General features: G+C 37.5%; 1 protein-coding gene across 1 annotated transcript in view; it reads right to left on the bottom strand.

Annotated features, from left to right (window-relative positions):
- The window catches only part of LOC125225872, a 53,687-nt gene that overhangs the window by 23,105 nt on the left and 3,312 nt on the right, over positions 1-27,270 (bottom strand). Inside the window, 1 exon segment of the mRNA XM_048129749.1 lies at positions 368-495. Within this exon segment, the coding sequence (XP_047985706.1) occupies positions 368-495 (128 nt within the window).

Genomic DNA, 27,270 nt, shown 5'->3' with positions numbered 1-27,270 from the left:
ACACACATCATTTGTACAAAGGCGAACTTATCCCATTAAGGGATTTCTTCCAGTTAACCTTAGAGCCGTTAAAGGAGAATTGGAGACGTTAAGACGTTCCTAAGCTAAACCTATACCTAACCTTCAAACTATAGCAATATAGACGTTATATCATATAAATAAATACGTTATACATAATTATAATACAGTTTTATGACTACCCTACATACATACACAACCTACCTAACCGCAAACATCTTTTAGATTAAGATGCGTCCGAAAGCCATAACTTTTTTTTTTATGAGTATGGTTATTACTATTTTTTTTTAAATACATCGCTTGCATAGCTTGTTTTAAACATTTCTTCATATGTACTTATTGTACTTACTTGAGCATAGACTAAATAGAGCCCACTCTCCTTGATCGTGACGTAGTCCTTCTCAGCATGCAGCTCTATCCTGGATTCACTGCCTTTGGAAGACACGTTCATGTCACGCTCCCAGGGACCAATTATTGCTGGAACAAAAAATATAATCATTAAATACATACCAGTGGCGGCTGGTGAAAATTTTTGCTAAGCAACACTGAGCAAAAATAAACCTACTTTAACATTAGGTAATTTATTTATTTAAACTTTATTGCACAATAAAAAAAAGTACAAATGGCGGACTTAATGCATTCTCTACCAGTCAACCATAGGGCAAAACAGAAATTCGCGAATATTAGAACTAGGCATAGGCAATTTACGACAACTAAATAGTGTCCCAGATTTGTAAGAACCTCTTTTTGACACATGACAGTGTCCACAATACGTAAACTCGCGCAACCTAATGAAATTTTAAATAAAATCCTGTAATAATATTTTAAAAAATCAAGTACTTAAAGTAATCAATTTTAGGCAAGCCGGTGGGAATCGGCTTGTATGGACCCCGCCATACAATCCCGCCTGTGTCCCATAAAGGTGTAGGTAGAGCACATGAAACTACTCAAGTTCCAGTGCCACTCTTGGCAAATAATGGTTTAAAAATGCAATGCTCGTTCTCCGTTTTACTATTTCCATTTACGTAAGTCTTTAATGAAAATAGCCATGCTTGGGGAATAGGTGGGCTGGTAATGATGCTTAATAAGTTAAAATAAAACGTTTTACTGAGATCAATACTTTGTTACGCGTAGGCTCAATTGATTTGCCGGCTGTACAAATCAGCGAAAAATATACACCGAGAAAAAAACAACCAGTTTTCATGTTCGTTCAACAAGTTTTTTTGGTTAAAATAGACCCTACGTGCTCTTTGGTTCAAACAACAAGTTAGATTTTGTTAAGTGTAACTAGTACATTCTACAAGTTACTCGTCATTTGAATCAACAAGTCGATGTTATAAAAGTAACATGACACATATTGTTTTAAACCTATGTTTGGCTGAATCAATCAAATATCCTGTAACAAGTTTGTCCTTGTTGTTCGAACAATTTCGACTTGTATCATCAATATTGTGTTTTATTCCGTTTACTAAAATACTTTTGTTTTAAACGAATAAACCCGCAACATGTCGAACTTGTTAAATTCACAATGCAGATTTCTCTCAGTGTATGATAAAATGTATAAAGTCACCGGCGTAAAAAAGTGATGATTTCTGTACCTAGTCGCGCTTTTAATCGTTTGGCAATTTCGTATATCATTTCAAACACGCCGTTAAAGTGACAAGGTACAGAAATCATCACTTATTTATGCCGGGGACTGTACATTAAGATAACCAGTGTTAGAAACGAGTGGCGATAAATTAATGCACGACCGAAGGGAGTGTTTTAAATCGACACGAGTTACGAATTTCCTCTTCGCACGTGTATCGTACCTACAGTTTTCCGTACACATGTCCCTTTGAAGTTATACCTAAATGGTGACAGTACTGAATGGCTGATTGGTATTTACCAGATTGGTTTTGCGGTATATTTATTAGTCAAACTTTAAACAATGAGAAATGGGAATGCTGTGTCTTACGACCTACGTAGGTGTAAAACTACCTCTATATAAGAAAAAAATATATACGTGGTTAGCCTGGTTAGGGCCCATTCTACTGGTTAAGTGTTTACCTACATATTGCAGTGTGTTTTTCGACTTTAAAGCCCCGATTTGCAGCAAAACAAGTACCTATTGATTTCCCCAAATAACTATTCTGTAAGGGTTATCGTTAAATATTTATCTAATATTTTCATTGCATCAAGAAACTCTTTCCTTTACAGAGAAACCCAACTATAAATGAACAAAAATCTTTTCTTAGAATTATCGGCATCCAATTAGATCCACGATTATCTAAGAAGTATCTGTATTACTTCACCTAATTTCGTAATAATAATAACAAGAAACGATTAAAAATAAACAAAGAAAAGATACAAACTACTTGAACTATAAACTACCAGCAATAAACTCAAGATCTGCGGTTTTTTTCTAGAAATAACATTACAAAATGACCCGATTACATTGTACTCAAGCGTAAGTACGTGACTTCCAGTACACTCAAAGCCATTTTTATTGGATCCATGTTAAGTATGCAGATATAGTTTATCGCAGTCGCGATTTTTAATGACTGCGCAACGTACTTGAGCTACTAATCTACTCTGTTATCTATGGTAGTCGGAAGTATCATGTTCGATCCTAATTTAATGTTTTATGTGTTATGTTTTATTTTATACTTTTGATATAAGTACCTACGCTAGCTACCTACGCGCGATTTAGTTATCATAGTGTTCGACCGGAACAAGATTTTTATGGAAATATTTTTTCTCTACTTTATCTCATACTACCAAACTGACTAAGTCGTCTAAAATCATGTCTCACATAGGACCTAGAGTCTTCAACAAACTACCAGCAGAAATAAAAAATGCAGGCAGTACCCACCAATTTAAAAAAAAGTTAAGATGATGGAATAGAATACTCCTTCTATGACATAAAAGAGTTCTTTGACCTACCAAATAACTTATATTAGAATAAAATAATAATTATGTATAAAATCAAATTAACAAATTTAAATGACATATCATATGTAATATAATCACAGATGTCATATATACCATAGATCAAGCAAACGTATCTACCTAGCGTGTCAAATGAACTCAGTAAAATCCACTGAGTTGTCCGTCTTTAATTGCAGCTTGCAGCTTTCGGGTGTCAATTTTTGTACGCCGCGTCTTGCGTGAGCGACGAACCCGCGACGGCGACGCGATGCGATGCGATGCGACGAAATCAAACCTTCTATCTCTATGGACTTGTCTTAGGTGGGCGACGGAACGCGACGGCGATGCGACGCGACGAACTAGCGATGAACATGCGAATGTTAAGCGACGCGATGCGACGCGATGCGATCAAACCGCTGTGTTCATATGGGAGTGTCTTGCGTAAGCGACGGCCCGCGACGGCCCGCGACGGCGATGCGACGCGATGCGATGGCGATGGGCGCGCGATCAAGCTATTTGATTTTTAGAAGCAAATTCAATACGTAGAGGTCGGACTAGAGAAATAACGATTGATTACTAGTCTCACATTTCATTCTTTATATTTTATTATAATAAAAATTCAAAATATTCAAATTAACATAAGTTGACCAAAGGAGTAATGTGCCTAAAAAGTAAGGAAATTACAACTTTTGTAACTTGTATTGACAGCCTTTGATTATGTGCACGGTAATACGAGATTGTCTGCGTAAAATATTAAAATTTAAGTGTGAACTAAAAATATGAAACACTAGTGCGATGACCTTACGAGCACTTGACTTTGGTGAATAGGATCACAAAATTAACTAGTTATTACAACGGGCTCGTAGCCTAGCGGTTTCGACGTCTGGACGCCGCGCCAGCGGTGTGAGTTCGAACCTCGGCTGAGGCGTGCTTTTGCAGTTTTATTTTTGTTTCTTTTATTTTCTATTATTTGATTGTTTACTTTTTTCTTTCTGTAAGAATCTTCATTCTTATTTTTATTTTATTTTAATAACTCCGGCTTTTATACTAACAAGGAAAGGTACCCATACAAAAAAAATATAATTAGACTACTCTTTAAGGGGCGTTCATTGTAATTCCTGCGATTCCTGCATTTATTGTATAGTAAGGCGGCGGAATTGAAAAAAGTCGTCTAGTTTTGAAGTTGATGTGACTGGAGAGTATACTGCTGACAAGTGGTATCGTTGTGATCGGTAGACTTTACTGAATACGAAATAATGACTTGTCGCATTCTCAGACTGTGGGGGGGTTAGCTATGACGTCACAAAGATCGCGGTCCCGGGTTTCAATTTTTTGCCAATTTGTCTAGAACCCCTTATCCAATTTTGAAAAATGAGGTGTCGATTGAAAGCGTATAACATGCTGATTAAGATTTATTATATGTGAAAAGTATAGTTTTGTTACTTATTTTTTAATTAATAATAATGCAAAAAATACTTTTTTTTTACTCTCTTTTTTGATTTTTGTGACTCAAAAAGGCAATGAAAACGGCCACTTAGCTAAAAAATATGTTATATAAATCATTTAACTACATTATTAAGCTATCTGTTGCTTTTTAAATTTCTACGATCGGATAATAAATAAGCAAACTACAACCACATACCTGTAGGCGGGGAGTACCGCTTGACACGCGTTCCCATACATTCGGCGTCTACCAAATTACACCTCGCGCAAAATTCGTTTCAAGCAGATATACCTCTAATCTTATTCATCGTAACCTATCAATATTGATATCATTTGAAAGCACAATTAAAGTACTTTAAAAAACAATGTCAATCATTTTTTTTAAATCAATAATCGCCAGTCTGTGGTGGTTACAAAGGAAAAAAGTGGGTATGCAATTTGACTGGTTTCCTAGGTTTGATACCCTAGACGAGTTTAAAAGGGGAGGTAAGGGTGACATATGGGTTTTTCTCTGGCCTAAAAGCTACACAGAGGGTCAGGGAAGAAAAAACTAGGGTTTAAGTTTAGTTTTAAGTTATTTTTTCCTTTATTTGTTGATTTTATTGTGTTTAATTTTTTGTAATTTTATCAAGGATACACGTTGGTTTCTTTTGCTAAAAGTTGCCTTTTTTATGAGAAATGTTATGAATTTTATGGCTTTTTCCGATAAAGACTAAAATTAACTTTCAAATAAGGCCACATAGTCATACTTTTACTTATATAATATTAAGGGTATGACTATGTATCAGTAGGCCACATAGTCATACTTTTACTTATATAATATTAAGGGTATGACTATGTATCAGTATGACTATGTAGCCTTATTTGAAAGTTAATTTTAGTCTCTATCGGAAAATGCCATGAAATTCATAACATTTCTCATAAAAAAGGGAATTTTCAGCAAAAGAAACCAACGTGTATCCTTGATAAAATTACAAAAAAAATTAAACACAATAAAATCAACAAATAAAAGAAAAAATAACTTAAAACTAAACGTAAACCCTAGTTTTTTTCTCCCCTGACCCTCTGTATAGCTTTTAGGCCAGTAGGCCTAGCACATGATGGCCGCGGGAGTATGTCGCCGCGAGATAGATGCCACGTCTTCTTCTAACTGTATTAATGACATAAGGACGGGTAGTCTATCTCGCGGCGACATACTCCCGCGGCCATCATGTGCTAGGCCTACAGAGAACAACCCATATGTCACCTTTACCTCCCCTTTTAAACTCGTCTAGGGTATCAAACCTAGGAAACCAGTCAAATTGCATACCCACTTTTTTCCTTTGTAACCACCGCAGACTGGCGATTATTGATTTTAAGAAAATGATTGACATTGTTTCTTAAAGTACTTTAATTGTACTTTCAAATGATACCAATATTGATAGGTTACGATGAATAAGATTAGAGGTATATCTGCTTGAAACGAATTTTGCGCGAGGTGTAATTTGGTAGACGCCGAATGTATGGGAACGCGTGTCAAGCGGTACTCCCCGTCTACAGGTATGTGGTTGTAGTTTGCTTATTTATTATCCGATCGTAGAAATTTAAAAAGCAACAGATAGCTTAATAATGTAGTTAAATGATTTATATAACATATTTTTTAGCTAAGTGGCCGTTTTCATTGCCTTTTTGAGTCACAAAAATCAAAAAAGAGAGTAAAAAAAAAGTATTTTTTGCATTATTATTAATTAAAAAATAACTAACAAAACTATACTTTTCACATATAATAAATCTTAATCAGCATGTTATACGCTTTCAATCGACACCTCATTTTTCAAAATTGGATAAGGGGTTCTAGACAAATTGGCAAAAAATTGAAACCCGGGACCGCGATCTTTGTGACGTCATAGTTAACCCCCCCACAGTCTGAGAATGCGACAAGTCATTATTTCGTACTCAGTAAAGTCTACCGATCACAACGATACCACTTGTCAGCAGTATACTCTCCAGTCACATCAATTTTTTCCGAGACCCTCTCGCCGCTCTACTAGTAACTCTTAAATAATAATATTATCCTAAACCAGAACTTCTTGTTGCCATATAAAAAAAAAATACATATAAGACATACCTTTGTGTCGATAGATATTTTTCAGTACAGATGGTCGTTTTTTTACGCACTAGTTCGAGAAGTGGTTCATTATATGCCAGGTCGAAAGTTCGGAGGCTCATCTGTACTGAAAAACGTCGTACGATACACGTGCGAAAAGGAAATTCGTAACTCGTGTCGATTTAAAACACTCCCTTCGGTCGTGTTTTAATTTATCGCCACTCGTTTCGAACTTCCTTTTTTACGCACTTGTATCGTAATGTACTATTTTAAAGCACATAAAATTCGAATAAAATACACTGCTGACACGGGCCCGCTCACTGCTCAGTTCAGTCTGCGCCCAGCGCTCATAGACAGTGGACCTACGTTCGATAGTCCGGCGCACCGTGCTCTCGTAAGCGTAAGCAGCTAGATAGTTCTGAGAAGTGCTGTATAGGTACTGCGACTAAACAAATCTTGATCCTGTTGGTGGCAAACAGGCATACGGTCCGCCTGATTTTTACACATGCAATTTTATCCAAGAAATTTTACTTGAAATCTGATGAGAGTTTGAATTATTATTATATTTCGGGACCAGGGGACCGATTTTTGAGTCTCACGCGTTCGAATTCAGAAAATTGTCACTGAAAATACTAAGCAATTCACTGTTTTCAACCGGTATTTCAGTGACAAATCCCATATGTGAGATTCAAAAACCGGCCCCCACGATGAGGTTCTGGTTTTCATGGTGGAGTCAGGATATGGTCAACAAAACTGCTATTTTACTCATAATAACTCCACTATGTTTGGGCTTATTACATTTGGGCTGATGAGCAGCGTCGATCTCGATGATGTCCAAGGTCACATGATAGAGTCAGGAAATGAATAACAGAACTGCTATTCTACTTATCGTAACTCGACCATGTTTGATCTCATTAGCCGGGCCAATAACACATGTAATTTTTTGCACACAGCTCAGCTCTTTGAAACTGTTTATTTTAAGTTACTTACAATTAGTAGGTACCATATAATAATAATATATTCTTATCTCTTGTAAACTTTACAAAAAAGTTATCACATGAAACCAAAAGAATTGTTACTAGCAATTAAATTCAAAACTATCAAGATCATTCTTGCCTGTGTGTTGCGTTACCGGTGGCTCGCGTACCGAGCGCTAACGCCATCTATCAATGGCTATTTCACGAAATTGATGAACGCTCTAAGGAATAAGGGCTCTTAGTGTAGTGGTTATGCCAGTCGACACTAGATGGCAGCATTAAAAAACACTGGGTTACACTGTATGACATTTTTTCATTTCAACATTAAGTAAATAGCATTCGTTATAAGTAAATAGTATACGTTAATTCGTCGTTCAGTTTTGCCGTGAAGGACGGACAAATAAATAGACACACACAGTCACACACTTTCCCGTTTATAATATTAGTATGGATTAAAATAAACATTAAGTTAATAAAAACAAAATGCAGTATTATTGTGTGCTACTTAAAACTTTCCTTGTTAGTATAAAACCCGGAGTTCTTAAAAAAAAATAAGAAAGTAGAATCTTAGAGAAAGAAATAAGCAGGTAAACAAAATCAAATAATCCATACTGATTAAACTGGAAAGTGTGTGTGTGTCTGTTTGTTTGTCCGTCTTTCAAGAGAAACCGCGGGCAAAAGCTAATAGAACATAAAAGAAAAAAAGTAAATAAAAATGCAAAAAGATTGCGTGAGCCGAGATTCGAACTCACGACACTCATGGCGCAAACGATTCCACCTAGAAGTCAAACCCGCTAGACCATTTGCACATTGTGAAAGACGGCGAATCTTGTGATTCTAATCACCAAAATGCTAGTGCCGAAGTTTCGCGCGATGGATACGCGATGACCTTGAGCCATCGCCGTCGCATCGCGTCGCGTCGCGTCGCGTCGCCCGTCGCTCACGCAAGACGGAGCGTAAGTTGAAGTCAACAAAAACATTAAAAATGCCTCGTTACGTGATATTATAAGGGCCGGTTGCACCAAATCGTCTGGCACCGTTAAAACGTTCGTTAAATTTTATTGTATGGGAAGTTCCATAGACGTCTGCTGCGTGACGATGATGTGTCTGTCAAATGTGGTTGGTGCAACTGGCCCTAAATCTCTCAATTGGGATGTAATGGTTAATTTTAAGGGTTTTGTAGATCTTTAAACTGTTTCGAGAATAACACGGAAAATTTACAGTAAGCAGTAAGTAACCGTTTGAAGGAACTTTCTCCAAACCTACATTAGTCTCATTTCATTTGGGACGTTCTCGATCTCGATACAAAGTAACATAAATTTAAAAAACTCATGGTTGCTACATGGCTTGAAATGATTGATTGATAGTGATTTTTATTGGTAAAAACCGGCCAAGAGCGTGTCGGGCCACGCTCAGTGTAGGGTTCCGTAGTTTTCCGTATTTTTCTCAAAAACTACTAAACCTATCAAGTTCAAAACAATTTTCCTAGAAAGTTTTTATAAAGTTCTACTTTTGTGATTTTTTTCATATTTTTTAAACATATGGTTCAAAAGTTAGAGGGGGGGGGACGCACTTTTTTTCCCTTTAGGAGCGATTATTTCCGAAAATATTAATATTATCAAAAAATGATCTTAGTAAACCCTTATTCATTTTTAAATACCTATCCAACAATATATCACACATTGGGGTTGGAATGAAAAAAAAATCAGCCCCCACTTTACATGTAGGGGGGGTACCCTAATAAAACATTTTTTTCAATTTTTTATTTTTGCACTTTGTTGGCGTGATTGATATACATATTGGTACAAAATTTCAGCTTTCTAGTGATAACGGTTACTGAGATTATCCGCGGACGGACGGACGGACAGACAGACATCATCATCATCATATCAGCCCTTTATCGCCCACTGCTGAGCATAGGCCTCTCTTCTAGTACGCCACTTGTCCCGGTCCTGAGCTAGTCTCATCCAGTTGTGGCCCGCAATTTTCCGGATGTCGTCCACCCAACGAGCCAACGGATGCCAAGCGCTTCTTATATCTGTCAGACAGACATGGCGAAACTATAAGGGTTCCTAGTTGACTACGGAACCCTAAAAAAGCAATATCGAGTAACTCCATAAGCAATATGGGAATATTTGCGACTAGCTTTTCGGCTTCGCTCGCGTTAGAAAGAGACAAAAAGTAATAGCATATGTCACTCTCCATCCCTTCAACTATCCTTCGTTTAAAAAAATCAGGTCAATTCGTCGCTCCGTTTTGCCGTGAAAGACGGACAAACAGACACACACACACTTTCCATTTATAATATTATAGTATGGATGTGCATGGACGATGGATTTCCAACGACCGAATTGCATGCGATTTATCGCTATAAACTTATGGAGCCCTCTTAAACTTAATGTGTGTATTGATTGACCCTTGACAGAGCTTTGAGGTTTCTTTAAGGTAGCGTTCCCACTTAAGCGTCGCGTGTCTCGGGGCGCGCAACGGACGTCTCCGCCACGCCGCCTGAATGTAATTCAAAAAACGTCTCCTCAGTACATTTTGTATAGGAAGGACGTAAGACGCGCCCCCAGGCGGCGCGGCGCGCGCCACGCCACCTGGGGCGCGTCTTACGTCCTTCCTATACAAAATGTACTGAGGAGACGTTTTTTGAATTACATTCAGGCGGCGTGGCGCGGACGTCCGTTCCGCACCTCAGGACATGCGTCTCTTAAGTGTGGCCGGTCCCTAACAGGGACCTTTTTAATTATAGACTAAGGACCGAAGGGCAATCCACTTTTTCTTTTAACTAATTAACGAAAATTCCCTAATGATGTCATTTTATAAATAGAAAGTACTCAAGGATATAATTAGTAGAGTATTATCTAATCAGGTTTACTTATTCCCTTTTAATTGGCATTATTATTGTTTTGAGTGGGATAGAAGATAATGCATGTAGTGTGCGGGTGATATGATAACAGTGTGACTGAACTATATGTTTATTTATCATGTTTTATTAAAAACAATAGAATTCGTTAGTGTGTTTTGATTTTTCCCACGATGTTTAACAATCTAATATGCACAATCGACGCAGTAGATATAATAATTTAGATGGGGTGCATTGGGGTAATTTCGAAAGCCGTCTAATTTCGATGGTATTATAAAAACCACCATTATTTCCATCATATCAAGATTCCCCTTTACTTCGAAATTACCCCAATGCACCATGGCTTTAAATCTTATAGAATTTTTGATATACCTAACCTAACTAAAGTCGCCGTCAATAGAAATTGCAAACAATGTGAACAAACCTTGTAGTCAAAATGTCTTTAATTTCCATTCTAACTCATCAGATACTGGCTAAATCCATGTGTTATTTAATCGTTTCATACCACATTATGATCCACAACCTTTAATATAATAAAATTGTGCTAGAATATTGATATTTTATAGAATGGTTTGTTTACATTGTTGACAATTTCTATTGACGGCGACTTTACAGGTCATCATCGTCCTTGCGTTATCCCGGCATTTGCCACGACTCATGGGAGTCTGGGGTCCACTGTGACAACTAATCCCAAGATTTGGCGTAGGCACTAGTTTTACAAAAGCGACTGCCATCTGACCTTCCAACCCAAAGGGTAACTAACTAGGCCTTACTGGAACTATTTAGCTAACTTAACTACAGGTACGGATAAATTATTTGGCGCTAATGAAATATTGTGTAAAATAAATAAGGTCAAGAGAGAATCGCACTCGCCCATCGAGGGTTCCGTACAATTTTTTTTTATAAATGTACATTTTAGAGACTTTTTTCGTGTAGTACATATATGAAAATAGGTATTGACGGAACACCACGCTACGCTCTAAAACTCAAATCGCCGATGTAGCTCGGAAGGCGGCCAAGTTAAAATGGGACTGGGCTGGTCACGTCTGCCGAATGCCTAATGAGTTGTGGGCCAAACTCACTACAGTGTGGGAGCCCGAAAACTCTGATCGGGGATCCGGCAGACCCCGCCGGCGATGGAGGGATGAACTGGACTCCTTCTTGGAGGAATGGTCAGACATAGCACTGGATAGAGATCAGTGGAAAAATTGGGGGGAGGCCTTTGCCCAGCAGTGGGACACGACGGGCTCCAAATAATAAGGTATTGACGGTAATGCGGAATAGTTCCACCATGGGGTCTCATCCGGAACAGTGCAAAATTATTTCCAAATAGAAATCATAGATGGCGCTAAGTGTCACGATTGACGATTATTATTTTTTTATCAAATAGATTTAAAGGTATTTGAAGCGTCATAAATTAAGTACATTATAAATTAAATACAAACATCGATGACAACACAAATTTAATGCATTATTTTAGAAATTTTCAAAGAAATAATATCACGTAATATATTGCTACTGACTATGACGCAACAACGTGAACAACCTGCGCGCGACAGTATCGAGCTACCTAAATTTTATTGCATACTAGCTTTTACCCGCGGCTTCGCCCGCGTAATAAAAGTATTCATTAAGATTTTCATTGGGATCCGTAGGTTTCTCTGTAGGTATATTTATCTGCGATTATTTCGATTGCACATAATACTTTTGCTTGCAATGATTGTAGAAATATTACACATCGACCACAGCGTAGGTAATTCTATATACGCTGGGGAAACCTTTATAAACATCCCACATAGCCCGTATTTCGACACTATGATCAGTGGGTAAAAAGTACTTTTTTCTATTATCCCTTACAATTTTTTACATTTTGCTTATACTTATCGCAAACGTAATCTTCAAGCAAGCAAACAACGATCGTCTTAGAGCACATTGATTGTAAGAGACCGCCGACCGATTATCCGTATCCCTCTAACGATACCCATATTATCCGCATCCGTATCCGTATCCGTATCCGTATCCGTATCCCTATCTCTATCCCTATCGCTAACGCTATCGCTAACGCTATCGCTAACGCTATCGCTAACGCTAACGCTAACGCTATCGCTATCGCTATCGCTATCCCTATCGCTATCGCTATCCCTATCGCTATCCCTATCGCTTTCCCTATCGCTGTCCCTATCGCTATCCCTATCCCTTATCAAGATAACACTTTAAGTTCTCGCGCTTTGTACACATATTTAAAGTCACATACAGGTCGAACGCGATTAATTAACATTATTTTTACCTTTTTTCCCAACGTTTCGGCCAGGTTGCACTGGCCGTGGTCGCGGAAGACTGACGTCCCAGCAAAATGTCACCGGAGATGTAAACAACACAAAACTACCCGATATTAATTTATATAAATGTTCGGGGTAGACAAATAAATATAATCTACCCGCTTTTAGTTAATGTTTATTTCCCACCGCACGACACACAAAAAAAAAGAAAAAAGTTAAAAATAATGTTAATTAATCGCGTTCGACCTTATCAAGATGTTTAATGATTTCTTATCAAGTGCTAAAATATAAAGTTTCATGGTTTTATCTTTTAAAATTAAGAAATCCCATACAAACTTTCAACCTCTTTTTCAACCCCTTCATCCCTTTTTTTCGTAATAAAAAGTAGTCTATGTTCTGTCTCAGGGTCTAAAGATTGTCTGTTCCAAATTTCATCAAAATCGGTTGCGTGGTTTAAGCGGGAAAGCGTAACAGACAGACAGACAGACAGACAGACAGACAGACAGACAGACAGACAGAGTTACTTTCGCATTTATAATATTATATAGTATAGTATATATAGTATATATAGTATATTATAGTATAAGTATATAGTATGGATGGATTGTCACTAGATGGAGCTGTCACTATCTACAGTATACTGCCAACGAAACGGTGCGATTGTGTGCGTTCCGTTCATTGAGATATATGTACTACGTACTATAGGCGACGTTGCCAGACGGAAACTCTGCACAAGCTGACAAATGCGCGGAGTGCGCGAAGCGGTAATTTACGCGTAGAGTAGTAAGTCCACCATCAGATGTGACACATTATTATATTCCGCCTGTCAAAATTATTTATTTATTTATTTACAACTTAAAAAATACAAAGTAAGCGATCACTGCCGCCCATGGACACCCGAAACACCAGGGGTGTTGGAGGTGCGTTGCCGGCCTTTAAGATGCACCCATCTTACGCTCTTTTCTTGAAGATTTATCTTCTTCTTTAAAATACAAATATATACTTATATATAATAATATATATATATATATATATAGTGCGGTCAGTTTTTTTGGACAAAGCGTAGGTATCCATTGTTCTCTTTTTTCATGACCAGGCCAAAGAAAACAGCAAAAAGTGAGCGTGCTAAAAATACAATTTTACTCAATAACTATTAACAATCAATAAACAAATTAACTTTTTTTTTATATTATAGTAACATAATTCATAAAGTAGTAAGTAGTTACCTAATAATTTTCCAAATTGAAATAAATATATTTCGCAAATCTATTAGAGGTGAAACACATTAGTAGGAACAATGAAAATGGCACATCTGCGCGGTTAACTTTTTAGTCTATGATTGCGTCACCAAAATCGCGCAGCCTCGCTCCGGCTCGCGTGTTCGTAGAATATTCAGCTGTCAGCCGATAATATTTGTTTGTGTACGTTAATAATGTAGGTATACGTTTGTAGTAGTGTGCGTGACAAAAATGTCGTCTATTTCTATTAAACAGCTGCCAATGATCGAAATTCAAATTAGTTGAAATTAGTTGAATTTCCATTGAAAAAAAAAAGTTTGTAATGCATCGGTCCGAATTGTGGATACTAGTTTTATCATCTTTTAGTAGATACAATTGAATGTAAAATTATTTATTTTGCCTGACACTCTTGAGTATTTTTTATGCCGTTATTTTAATTTTACAATATAATATTTGGAATATAGTGCTTATAATTATTAAATATAAAACATTTTTTAAATACTTTTTGATACAAAATCATACTTCATTGATTTGGAACAATGCTTTTTATCGGACCTACAGTCAACCAATTGGAACCCTAGGCCACTGTAGAACTATGTCATAGTGACGTTATAAATCAGATTGTAAGAAACCTCTTACTGCTTGTCATTTTGACATGGTTGTAGAGTGGCCTAGGGTTCCAATTGGTTGACTGTACATCCGACACTATCGGAAGCGTTTATCGGATGTAGAATGTCGATCTGACACCCGATATCGGATCGGATAATGTGAAAACGGCCTAAGCATTAACCGTTAGTGCGTTTTCACATTATCCGATCCGATATCGGATGTAGGACCGATATCCCATACATTGAAGCCGCCATCTTTGATTTTTGCCTTTGAAATCCTTCCGACATTTGCCACATGCACGACCGATGCGATGCATGCGAAATCAAACCTTATCGATATGGAAGTATGAGACGCGACGATTGCCGACTGGCTAGGATTTCCGAACGCACACGAATGCGCGCTCGGTCGCCGATCTGCGGCGGAGTGGGCCTAGACCTCGACGCGACGCCGCACTTGCGTCGCGCGAAGCGCAACAGCATTTTAAAACATTATTATTGTACAAATATAATTATTTATTAACCACATCAGTTCCCCCCCCCCCCTCGACCAAACCAAACCAAAACACACAACATTTTTGCATTTTTCTCCTCGCTAGGTCGGAAACACGCGTTTTGTCCTTCAATACCAGCAGGTAAAAACCCACTAGTGGATAAAGTAATTTGACCTTGAATATAGTCATATAGTGAATCTAGTGATGACGATGTTTTACCACCTGTGGAACTCCTGGAAGCAGTGATAAACGCGTTTTTTGCGTTGTACTTTCCTCGCTATAGAGAGGGAAAATGTTGTTGTGTATCGTGGTTCAACTATAGAATACTTTCGCTTGCTCGTTTTTAGGGTTCCGTAGTCAACTAGGAACCCTTATAGTTTCGCCATGTCTGTCTGTCCGTCCGTCCGTCCGTCCGTCCGTCCGTCCGTCCGCGGATAATCTCAGTAACCGTTAGCACTAGAAAGCTGAAATTTGGTACCAATATGTATATCAATCACGCCAACAAAGTGCAAAAATAAAAAATGGAAAAAAATGTTTTATTAGGGTACCCCCCCTACATGTAAAGTGGGGGCTAATTTTTTTTTCATTCCAATCCCAACGTGTGATATATTGTTGGATAGGTATTTAAAAATGAATAAGGGTTTACTAAGATCGTTTCTTGATAATATTAACATTTTCGGAAATAATCGCTCCTAAAGGAAAAAAAAGTGCGTCCCCCCCCTCTAACTTTTGAACCATATGTTTAAAAATTATGAAAAAAATCACAAAAGTAGAACTTTATAAAGACTTTCTAGAAAAATTGTTTTGAACTTGATAAGTTCAGTAGTTTTTGAGAAAAATACGGAAAACTACGGAACCCTACACTGAGCGTGGCCCGACACGCTCTTGGCCGGTTTTTTCAATTCCACACTCGCCGTTAAAATACAACTTTGCACTCTTGTATAACAAATAACTATGTATTTTATATTTTTGAATATATTTTTTCAGACTGGCACTTAAAAAGAGTTTAAACGTTTTTTTTTTCTAAAAACCTAAATTTTTCAACAAGGGTTTTACTTTTCACTTTTCGACATCTATCAATGAGAAAGGACCTTTTGTAGTAAGAAACAATACGATTTTTTTATTTAAAAACGAGAATGTAAAAACGGCCTAAGGGTTACCAAGGCTCGATCGGCGCGCCTAGTGGACGCCAGGCTTAAATTGTCTGGTCTTGGTGTTTTAATAATTTTATATCTGTATTTTTAAATTACACTATGTTGTGGTACCGGGAAGCATATTTTAACTTAAAAGGACGTAATGACAACATTTCATACCATGTTTCAGAAAATAAATAGTTTCGGAGTTTAAATTAAGTTTGCAGTGTTTGCACAATTTTATGAATAAAAATATTACTCTCGAAAATGTTTTATCAAATACGTACTTTACATTTTGTTCATTATGTTTACTACATGTACATTCTTAGCTATTATACTTATGTATTTCTTACATAATAATATTCATTTCCATATTTCTAATTAACTGCGCGCCTGCTTTAGAGTGCTTTAAATTTTAACAAATCAATGCATCCTTTGGTCGGGGGCTGGGGCCTCTCAACTCAAGGTCGCCGGCGCCGTGGTCGCGGGGCGCGGGGCGTGGGGCGCGGGGTGGGGCGCCGCGGATCTCGTTCATTCAATTCCGCTTGCATGTGTTGCGGACAGAGCGAGTATATTATACGTACGCGGCGAGCACACATACAAGCCGCACGGCAACGCCATCTAGTAATGTTCGACTTTAAACGTCCATGTGACGTTATAGGTTTAGTGCGTGAAAGCTAAAACAGATGTCGCAAGATGTTGCAGTTTGATGACTATTTCGACGTAGGATACTGATAAGAGTTTTGTTGGCCACGCATGGCTACTGGCGCCATCTAGCTCTTTGAGTGTGGATTAAATTTAGCCTACAGGTCTAGAATACTTAGGACGGCGCCCATTTTTAGTATGGGATTAGGTATCTGTACTAGTATTATTTGATCTGTGGTTCCACGAAGAAACGTGGAGATATCTATATTAGTATATGTGGCGTTATCTGAGGCTACTAGAAACAAAAATAAGCTTGCCATAAAGAAGTTTCGTGTCCGTAAAGTACAGAAGTCATTTGTTGGGCAATGCATTCATTTTTATAATAAGTTACCTGACACTGCTTTGAGATTACCCCTCCCAGCTCTTAAGAACTACTTAAAAAAATCATTGATGTTAAAGGCTTATTACAGAGTCGAGGACTATTTGACAGACAAACATGCATGGCCCGAACCAGAAACTACAAAAAACGAATAGCAATTAAAATAATTGTATTATGTATAGAGGACACAGTTCAGATAAGAAAGCACATCAAATATTTTATATTTTATGTTGTGTAGGTAAATTACATATTTAATGATATTGAGATTCATATTATCTTTTTCTTCTATGACAATTTGATATGTTTTCTCTGAAGAAGAACGACGTATTATTAAGCAATAATATAATTTATTGAAATTGATTTCCATAGAGTACCTAGTCTGTTCATATTCTTTGATGAATACTTTTGCATGTTAAATTGTATGTTGTTATTTAATGCATGTTAATTATAAGATGTAATGTTTTGAAAAGAAGTTGCCCGCCGAGTTTCTTGCCGGTCCCATAGTGGATACCCCCTCCCAACTGAGGGGGACTGAAATCTTCTCGAGGCTGAGGCGTAGGGTTAGATGAGCGATATTCGTATACAAATACGACGCCGTGGGACGTAAGCGCCATCGACAATAAGGTCCCTTTACCTAGATAACGTCACATATTGTTTTCTTTAAACTATTGTTTTTATTTTTATAAGGGTATCGAAAACATACTAGTACGCAGTTAACGTATCAAAAGATAATAATTGCAAATGATAAGATCCAAATGCAGGTCTTTCGTCTTTCGCACAATCACGATTTTAGGTTGACGATTATTTGTCCGTAAAAATAATCCATTTCTAGAAGTTGGTTTATGGCCATTTCTTTTTGTATTGTAATAGGTATTAAGAACTACCTGTGTCTGTTACTTTAACCATGGTTAAATATGTACCTACCTAGATATTTTTTATTTTGTAATCTCTAGTCGGTGGTTAAAAAATATAACACGTTTCTTGTTAAAGTCGCCGTCAATAGAATTTGTGAACAATGTAAACAAATCTTTAGTCAAAATGTCTTTAATTTCCATTCTAACTCATAGGCTAATAGATACTGGCTAAATCCATGTGTTATTTAATCAATTCATATCACATTATGATCCTCAACCTTTAAAATAATAAAATTGAGCTAGAATATTGATATTTTATAAAATGGTTTGTTTACATTGTTGATAATTTCTATTGACGGTGATTTTAAACATTGTTCTACTTTGAAAACTAGAACTTAAAAAAAAACTTTTAAATGATCGACCTTAAATCCTCCCTAATCTAATCCTTATAAACCCTAATCTTTAAAATATTTATTGTAGATATAACCGCGATAGTTAGTTTATTAACTTTATGTTTTTTAAGATATACGAGCAAACGAGCCGACTGCTGGGAAACAGTCATCGCCGCCCATGGACATAAGCAACGTGAGAGCCACGTATGCACTTACCTTTGCCGATCTCTTTGTCGAATATAGACCTCATTGAAACACGTGTTTTGAATATAAAAACGCATTTTATCCACTAGTGAGTAAAGTAATTTGACCTTGAATAAAGTCAAATTAACTGCTTTAAAATTGATAAAAGTAGGTGAATCTAGTATAATAATGATGATTTACCACCTGTGGAACTACTGGAAGCTGTGATAAACACATTTTTTGCGTTGTAGTTTCCTCGCTATAGTGAGGGGAAAAGTTTTGTGTTACACTCGGGTGCAAATTTTTACTTCTCGTGTGTTAAAAAACTCGCAAGTTCAGGATTCTTTCGCTCGTGGTTCAACTATAGAATCCTTTCACTTGCTCGTTTTTCAATTCCACACTCGGCGTTAAAATACAACTTTGCCCCCTTGTATAACAAATAACTATTACGATACGCAATCTAAGCCAGTCGTACGTAACACAGTCATTAATGTCATATTAAACATGTTCAATCGGGTAACTCACGTAAACTTGTCGAAGATCGCTTGACATGTCATTATATTTTTAAACCCCGACGCAAAAACGACGGGGTGTCATAAGTTTGACGTGTCTGTCTGTCTGTCTGTGGCATCGCAGCCCGAACGGATGAACCGATTTAGATTTAGTTTTTTTTTGTCTGAAAGCATAGTTAGTCGGGAGTGTTCTTAGCCATGTTTCATGAAAACCATCATTTTAATTTTGTGGTTAGGTTATTCCTATAGTCCACCGATCGCAAACGTTCAACGCTGCGTCGATCGCAACAAATGCATTTAAAAAACCTTTTAGCATCTTACTCATATTGCAAGTAAGTAATTATTCAAATTGGCCAGCAGTTAAGGCCGACCAACATAAACCATAAACTTGGGTTCAAATTACATCGTCTGGTTACTTAATTGTCGTGGAACTAATTAGATACTGGGCCTATCGCATTCCGGGCTACTGGGCCGCTATCATCAGATTTAGTCCGTTTTCACATCATCCGATCCGATATCGGATGTCGGAAGGATTTCAATAGAATAACATAACCACAAAATTAAAATTTTGAAAAAACTGCGACATAGTAAACCGATTTTCATGAAACATGGCTAAGAACACTCCCGACTAACTCAGCTTTCAGACAAAAAAAACTAAATATAAATCGGTTCATCCGTTCGGGAGTCACAATGCCACAGACACACAGACAGACAGACAGACAGACAGACAGACAGACAGACAGACAGACAGACAGACAGACAGACAGACGGACAGACCCCTCAAACTTATAACACCCCGTTGTTTTTGCGTCGGGGGTTAAAAAATCCAAGATGGCGCTTGTAATGTATGGAATATCGGTCCGACATCCGATATCGGATCGGATAATGTGAAAAAGCACTTAGACGTTTTAGATACGATTAGCCGGTAACGTAAACGCCACGGATGACAATTGACATTAAGGTCTGTATATTTTATGTCACTAACAGATCGAACGCGATTACATAATATCATTATTGTACCTTTTTCCGTGGCAGTCGGAAAAAAGCGACAGCGGTGAGCGGCAGCAATAAGTGCAAATGACTTTTCATTCGCACTTATTGCTAATTACTAATTACTAATAAGCCGTTATTATGTCTTTAAATGTGTCCATACAAAACGCGAGAGCAGTGTGATAAAAATTGATTAATTTTTGATTTAAAAAAAATATTTTTTCCCTCCGTCTTTCACGGCAAAGCGGAGCGACGAATTGACGTGATTTTTTAAGTGGAGATAGTTGAACGGATGGAGAGTGACATAAGCCACTCTGTCTCTTCTAACCCCCACTTTCCTAAAATGGGGGGTGGAAGTTTGTATGGAGCATTTCGCAATTTTGAATTTAACGCGAGCGAAGCCGCGGGCAAAAGCCAATAGGCTAGTTTCCTATACTTAAAAAAATATTTTATGCAGTGCACAAAATAAAGCACCACATAATTAGAAGAAAAATATGGACAGTGGTTATGTTTTTTTTTTTTTTTAAATACTACGTCGGTGGCAAACAAGTATACGGCCCGCCTGATGTAAAGCGGTCACCGTAACCTATGGACGCCTGCAACTCAAACAGTGTCACATGCGCGTTGCCACTCCATTAGAAACTTGTACATTCCCTTTTGCTGTGTTAAGACCCCTTACTCCTTAGAGCGCTCATCAATTTCACGAAACGGCCATCGATAGATGGCGTTGGCGCTCGGTACGCGAGCACCGGCAACTCAACGCGCGTTTCAACGCAGACACGAATAATCTTGATAGTTTTGAATTAAATTGCTAATAACATAATTTTCAATTTTATATGGGGACTCTTTATTTAATTTCATATTCATGGTATGGTAGTAGTAAATAAGGTATATGAATGTAGTAAAAGTATAGTATTAGTCTACATGTACATATATAAATTCAGGTTTCCTAATTGATTGATTCAACAACCAACACCGCTGAGCCGAAACTACGAAAGCTAAAAAGTCGAAATTTGTATAGATTGCATTAACAAAATTTCGAAGAGATAAGAATCGATTATGAAAATTTACACCCCTAGTAGAGGGAAAAAGGGGGTGAAAGTTTGTAGCGGGATCAATTTGTTTTTTTTTTATTAGGAAAATTTTAGTTAGGAACTTGAAATTAGAGAATAGTTTAATAGTGATTTCTGTTTTTTAGGGTTCCGTAGTCAACTAGGAACTCTTATAGTTTCGCCATGTCTGTCTGTCCATCCGTCCGTCCGTCCGTCCGTCCGCGGATAATCTCAGTAACCGTAAGCACTAGAAAGCTGAAATTTAGTAACAATATGTATATCAATCACGTCAACAAAGTGCAAAAATGGAAAGAAATGTTTTATTAGTGTAAAGTGTAAAGTGGGGGCTGATTTTTTTTTTTCATTCCAACCCCAACGTGTGATATATTTTTGGATAGGTATTTAAAAATGAATAAGGGTTTACTAAGATCGTTTTTTGATAATATTAATATTTTCGGGAATTATCACAGTTATAGTGACTTTCATATTTTTATAAGAACAGCAAATGCAAAAATGGAAAGAAATTTTAACTATAAAACTCCCGTGAGACTCATACATATTTAAAAATATTTTAAGCGGGTTACTCACGACGACGGGGGTGTCGCTACTCTTGAGAAAGGCTCTCGAAATTGAGCCGAAACATGTCGAACGCTATATCGACTTAATACGTGAGTAACCCGCTTAAAATATTTTTAAATGGAAAGAAATGTTTTATTAGTGTAAAGTGTAAAGTGGGGGCTGATTTTTTTTTTTCATTCCAACCCCAACGTGTGATATATTTTTGGATAGGTATTTAAAAATGAATAAGGGTTTACTAAGATCGTTTTTTGATAATATTAATATTTTCGGGAATTATCACAGTTATATTCTTTTCTTAGATAACCTAGTATTATAGTGATGACTTTCATATTTTTATAAGAACAGCATGCACTTACGTCCAGAACAGTGACATTTGGTGCATTGGAACTGCTCATGATGTGTCACTTTTAACCGTCGCCTCAAATCTGAGAGATTTGAGGCGAGGTTCTCAATTCGTCTGTATGTTTATTTATTTTTTCCATTTTTTTATGTTTGTTCCTCGATATCTCCGTTGTTACTGGACCGATTAAAAAAAAATATTGAATGTATATGAATACAGATTGGTCCCATTTTTCTCAGAACCCAGTTCTGATGATGGGATCCTGGAGTAATCGAGGGAACTCCTCGAATCTGAAAGGCATACGTATGGTGATTTTTGTGTTTTTAAAGGAACAGCATGCATTTAGGTACGGAACAGTGACATTTGGTGCAGTGGAACTGCTGATGATGGCCAGAACGGAACTTCTCAAATCTGAACGGCACGCTTATAGTGACTTTGGTATTTTTATAAGAACAGCATGCACTTTCGTCCAGAACAGTGACATTTGGTGCAGTGGAACTGCTGATGATGGTCAGATCAGAACCGATCTTCTCAAATCTGAACGGAACACTTATAGTGACTTTGGTATTCTTATAAGAACATCATGCACTTACGTCCAGTCCAGAACAGTGATATTTGGTGCAGTGGAACTGCTGATGATGGTCAGAACACTCAGAACCAAACTCTTCAAATCTGAACGGCACGCTTATAGTGACTTTGGTATTTTTATAAGAACAGCATGCACTTACGTCCGGAACAGTGACATTTGGTGCAGTGGAACTGCTGATGATGGTCAGAACCGAACTCCTCAAATCTGAACGGCACACTCATAGTGACTTTGGTATTTTTGTAAGAAAAGCATGCATTTAAGTTCAGAACAGTGACATTTATTTAGTTATGTTTGTTAAGCATAATTATTGAGTTTTCAAGTCAAAGTTTGTCAAGCTTCGATTTCTTATAATCGGATTCATGAGGAATTGAGAAACTCCTCAAACCTTAGCGTTATACGTATATTGATTTGTGTTGCCATCAAATAATTAAAGCATTAAAAGCAGTTTTAAAAAATACCTACACATTTCTACATAATCCAACATTCGCAAGTAGCTTTCACCACAACCCGAAAGGCGGCGGTGTTTTTATTAAACGTTTTTTTATGGGATAGGAGGCAAACGAGCAGATAGGCTGCCTGATGGTAAGCGATCACTGCCGCCCATGGACACCAGAAGCACCAGAAGTGTTGGAGGTGCGTTGCCGGCCTTTGAGATGGATGTACGCTCTTTTCTTGAAGGTTTGATGGTCGCATTGGTCCGGAAATACCGCTGGCGACAATTCATTCCACAGTTTAACTGTGCATGACGTGACCAAATTTGCAAAACGTTGCGTCTTAGAAACATTTTAAAGGGTGAAAATCAAAATATGTACACCGTGTCCAATAAGTTTGAATACAGCACAAATAGCCAATAAAACAAAATGAACAAATAGTTACTACATTATTATTATATTTTATGAATGGCACTCTTATTTACTACATTCACAACAAATGTTTTGGAATAACTCCAGCATTAACTTGTTTACCAGCCTCAAACGCTTCTCAAACGGATCACACGCGGCACGCACCGTTTTCTTCACATTTCATCCCAAATACTCTCAATAATCTTTTTGATCTGATCTAGGTTTATGATTTTATAAAAATTTAGTCTTCAAAGCATGTATGACCATACAAAGTAGTCTAATACGCCTAAACCTGGAGGCCTGGGTGGCCACTCATGTTTCGGATAAAAAACTGCCAAATTAGTCTGAAACTACGCTAGAATACCATTTGCCGAATGTGCTGGAGGTGCGTCTTGTTGGGACACATGATACTCATTCCCAAGCATCCTTTTTAACTTTAAGGCATTTTTTTCTCCAAAACCTTGGTTTTAAAGAAAAAAACGTTGATTTTAACGCTTTTATCTGTAAGTACTGAAGGTAGTTTACCTCGCTTACATACTGCATCCCACACCTGGGCCGATGGTGAGCTCTGGAACCTAGGCACATTTTTCTAGTTGCCCGGAACGTTATCTATCCTCGGTACCCATAATAGTTTATTTTGGACAAGTGGCGTCTGTTTAATCACATACAGATTCTGCTTATAAAAAATAACTCGTCACCTGCGTGCCGAGCAAGTATTTTGTTGGCACTTTACCTCTTTGTTTTTCTTAGACACTTCGGAAATTTCATGCACTTTGTGCTTGTATTTTATTAAAAGGAATATACTCTTCAGTTTAAATAAGAATTTGATGGCCTGTGATCCCTATATCTTTAGAACTGAGGTAAAATGTGAGTATTCGGACTTATTGGACACGGTGTACATGTTCGTTCTAAAAGTAGCTGATCAAGCATCGTCGGTTTGGAAAGCCTGCGGTAAAATTTTTGCTCATTACTATACATTAGTGTTTTTCAAAGTGTGGGTCGCGACCCCTAGGGGGGTCGCGGCACTTATCCTGGGGGGCCACGAAGTTTAGGTTTAAGAGAAACTTATGACAGGCTGATTTGATTTTTTCTAACTTAATGAAGTCAAAGTCTTGAAAAGTCAAATTCTTATTCCTTTTTTTTGTTTTTATATCTACCATTGTTGAAAATGTCAGCTCACATAAATATGAAGTAGCAAATGGGATCAAGCCATTATTTATTACCCAGAACGCACCAATTGAAATGGATATCAACTCCAATTTATAAGCAATCTATCAGGTGATAGTTCCAAAAACTTATTCAAAGAAGGATTCAAAATCCAACTTTTTGGACTTAACTCTCCACCATAACAGAAATATGGATTTCTACGTTCACGTTCATATTGTGTAAAGATGTTGTCCACAACTCTATTTTTGCTAGAAATCCGTTAACTTTATCTGCTGTAATTATGTTTTCGTCAAAGATATCGCGGCAAGATACTCGTTTGCTACTTTCAATAGCCAAACATAATCAGAAAATAAATCTGCAAATCCAGTTTTGTTATACTTGATATAGCTAATATTTAGCAAAGAAAGAGCTATGGGGGTCACGAAAAAATTAAGGTGTCATAAAGGGCCGTGAGACCATAAAGTTTGAAAACCACTGCTATACATATTCGATTTAAAGGGTTTTGAGATTTAGGAAATAAAACAACGCTTCATTAGATTTAATTTAATAGCATTATGTAATTATAATCTCAATGTAAGTGCAAGCAGTCTTATTTACAATAAACTTAAAAGCGGAAACAAATATATGCAGAAAGAAAAAAAAGAAGCTGTCAATACTGAATCCCCTAGGGTGGCTATGTATGAATAGCACAGAAAAGTATTAAAATAAAATTAAAACCGGCCAAAAGCGTGTCGGGCCACGCTCAGTGTAGGGTTCCGTAGTTTTCCGTATTTTTCTCAAAAACTAACCTATAAAGTTCAAAACAAATTTTCAAAGAAAGTCTTTGTAAAGTTCTACTTTTGTGATTTTTTTCATATTTTTAAACATATGGTTCAAAAGTTATAGCGATTATTTCCGAAAATATGAAAATTATCAAAAATCGATCTTAGTAAAACCTAATTCATTTTTAAATACCTATCTAACAATATATCACACGTTGGGGTTGAAATGAAAAAAAAAATATCTGCCCCCTCTTTACATGTAGGGGTACCCTAATAAAACATTTATTATTATTAACGACCTTCCACATATTTATAATGAGCCCAAACATGATGGGGTTATGATGAGGAGAATAGCAGTTCTGTTGACCACCTCCTGACTCCATCATGAGAACTTGGACCTCGTCTAGTTCGATGGTGCTCGTCAGCCCAAATCTAATGAGCCCGAACATGATGGGATTATGATGAGGAGAATAGCAGTTCTGTTGGCCACCTCCTGACTCCATCATGAGACCCTGGACCTAATCTAGTTCGATGGTGCTCGTCAGCCCAAATCTAATGAGCCCAAACATGATGGGGTTATGATGAGGAGAATAGCAGTTCTGTTGACCACCTCCTGACTCCATCATGAGACCTTGGACCTCATCTAGTTCGATGGTTCTCGTCAGCCCAAATCTAATGAGCCCGAACATGATGGGGTTATGATGAGGAGAATAGCAGTTCTGTTGGCCACCTCCTGACCCCGTCATAAGACCTTGGACCTCATCTAGTTCGGTGGTGCTCGTCATCCCAAATCTAATGAGCCCAAACATGATGGGGTTATGATGAGGAGAATAGCAGTTCTGTTGACCACCTCCTGACTCCATCATGAGACCCTGGACCTCATCTAGTTCGATGGTGCTCGTCAGCCCAAATCTAATGAGCCCAAACATGATGGGGTTATGATGAGGAGAATAGCAGTTCTGTTGACCACCTCCTGACTCCATCATGAGACCTTGGACCTCATCTAGTTCGATGGTGCTCGTCAGCCCAAATCTAATGAGCCCGAACATGATGGGGTTATGATGAGGAGAATAGCAGTTCTGTTGGCCACCTCCTGACCCCGTCATGAGACCTTGGACCTCATCTAGTTCGATGGTGCTCGTCAGCCCAAATCTAATGAGCCCAAACATGATGGGGTTATGATGAGGAGAATAGCAGTTCTGTTGACCACCTCCTGACTCCATCATGAGACCTTGGACCTCATCTAGATCGATGGTGCTCATCAGCCCAAATCTAATGAGCCCAAACATGGTGGAGTTATGATAAGTAGAATAGCAGTTCTGTTGAACATCTCCTGCCTGACTCCATCATCATGAGAACCAGAACCTCATCCTGGTCCCAAAATATAATAATAATTCAAACTCTCAACAAACTTCACGTATAACTTAAAATCCAAAATGATAAAAAGCATATGAAAAGCATGTCGAATGCTAAAATTGCATAAGGTGTAAAAAGGATCAAGATTTGTTTAGTCGCAGTTTACGGCACTTCTCGGAACTATCGAGCTGCTTACGAAAGCTAGGTGCGCCGGACGATCAAACGCAGGTCCGTTGTCTTCGAGCGCTCGGCGCAGACTGAGCGGGCTCGCGTTAGCACAGTGTCTTTTATTCGAATTTTAGGTGTTTTAAAAACATATCTATCGACAGAAAGGTATGTCTTATATGTATGATTTTTTTCTTATAGGTCAATAAGAAGTTCTAGTTTAGGATAATATTATTTAAGAGTTACAAAAAATGCAGGAATCGCAGGAAAAATACATAATGTAAACCTCTTTTTATCGAAAAAATGGGGAGGATACGGAAGGTTATTTATCCACCATTTCAAGTAAATCTTAAAATGTCAAAGTATTAGCTAACTCGTACAGGATATAACAAATAGGATTGTGATCATTTAT

Source organism: Leguminivora glycinivorella, chromosome 4 (genome assembly GCF_023078275.1).
Source record: "Leguminivora glycinivorella isolate SPB_JAAS2020 chromosome 4, LegGlyc_1.1, whole genome shotgun sequence".
Classification (NCBI taxonomy): Eukaryota; Metazoa; Arthropoda; class Insecta; order Lepidoptera; family Tortricidae; genus Leguminivora; species Leguminivora glycinivorella.
The sequence above is the reverse complement of the archived record's forward strand: the minus strand, read 5'-3'. Positions and strand labels throughout refer to the sequence as shown.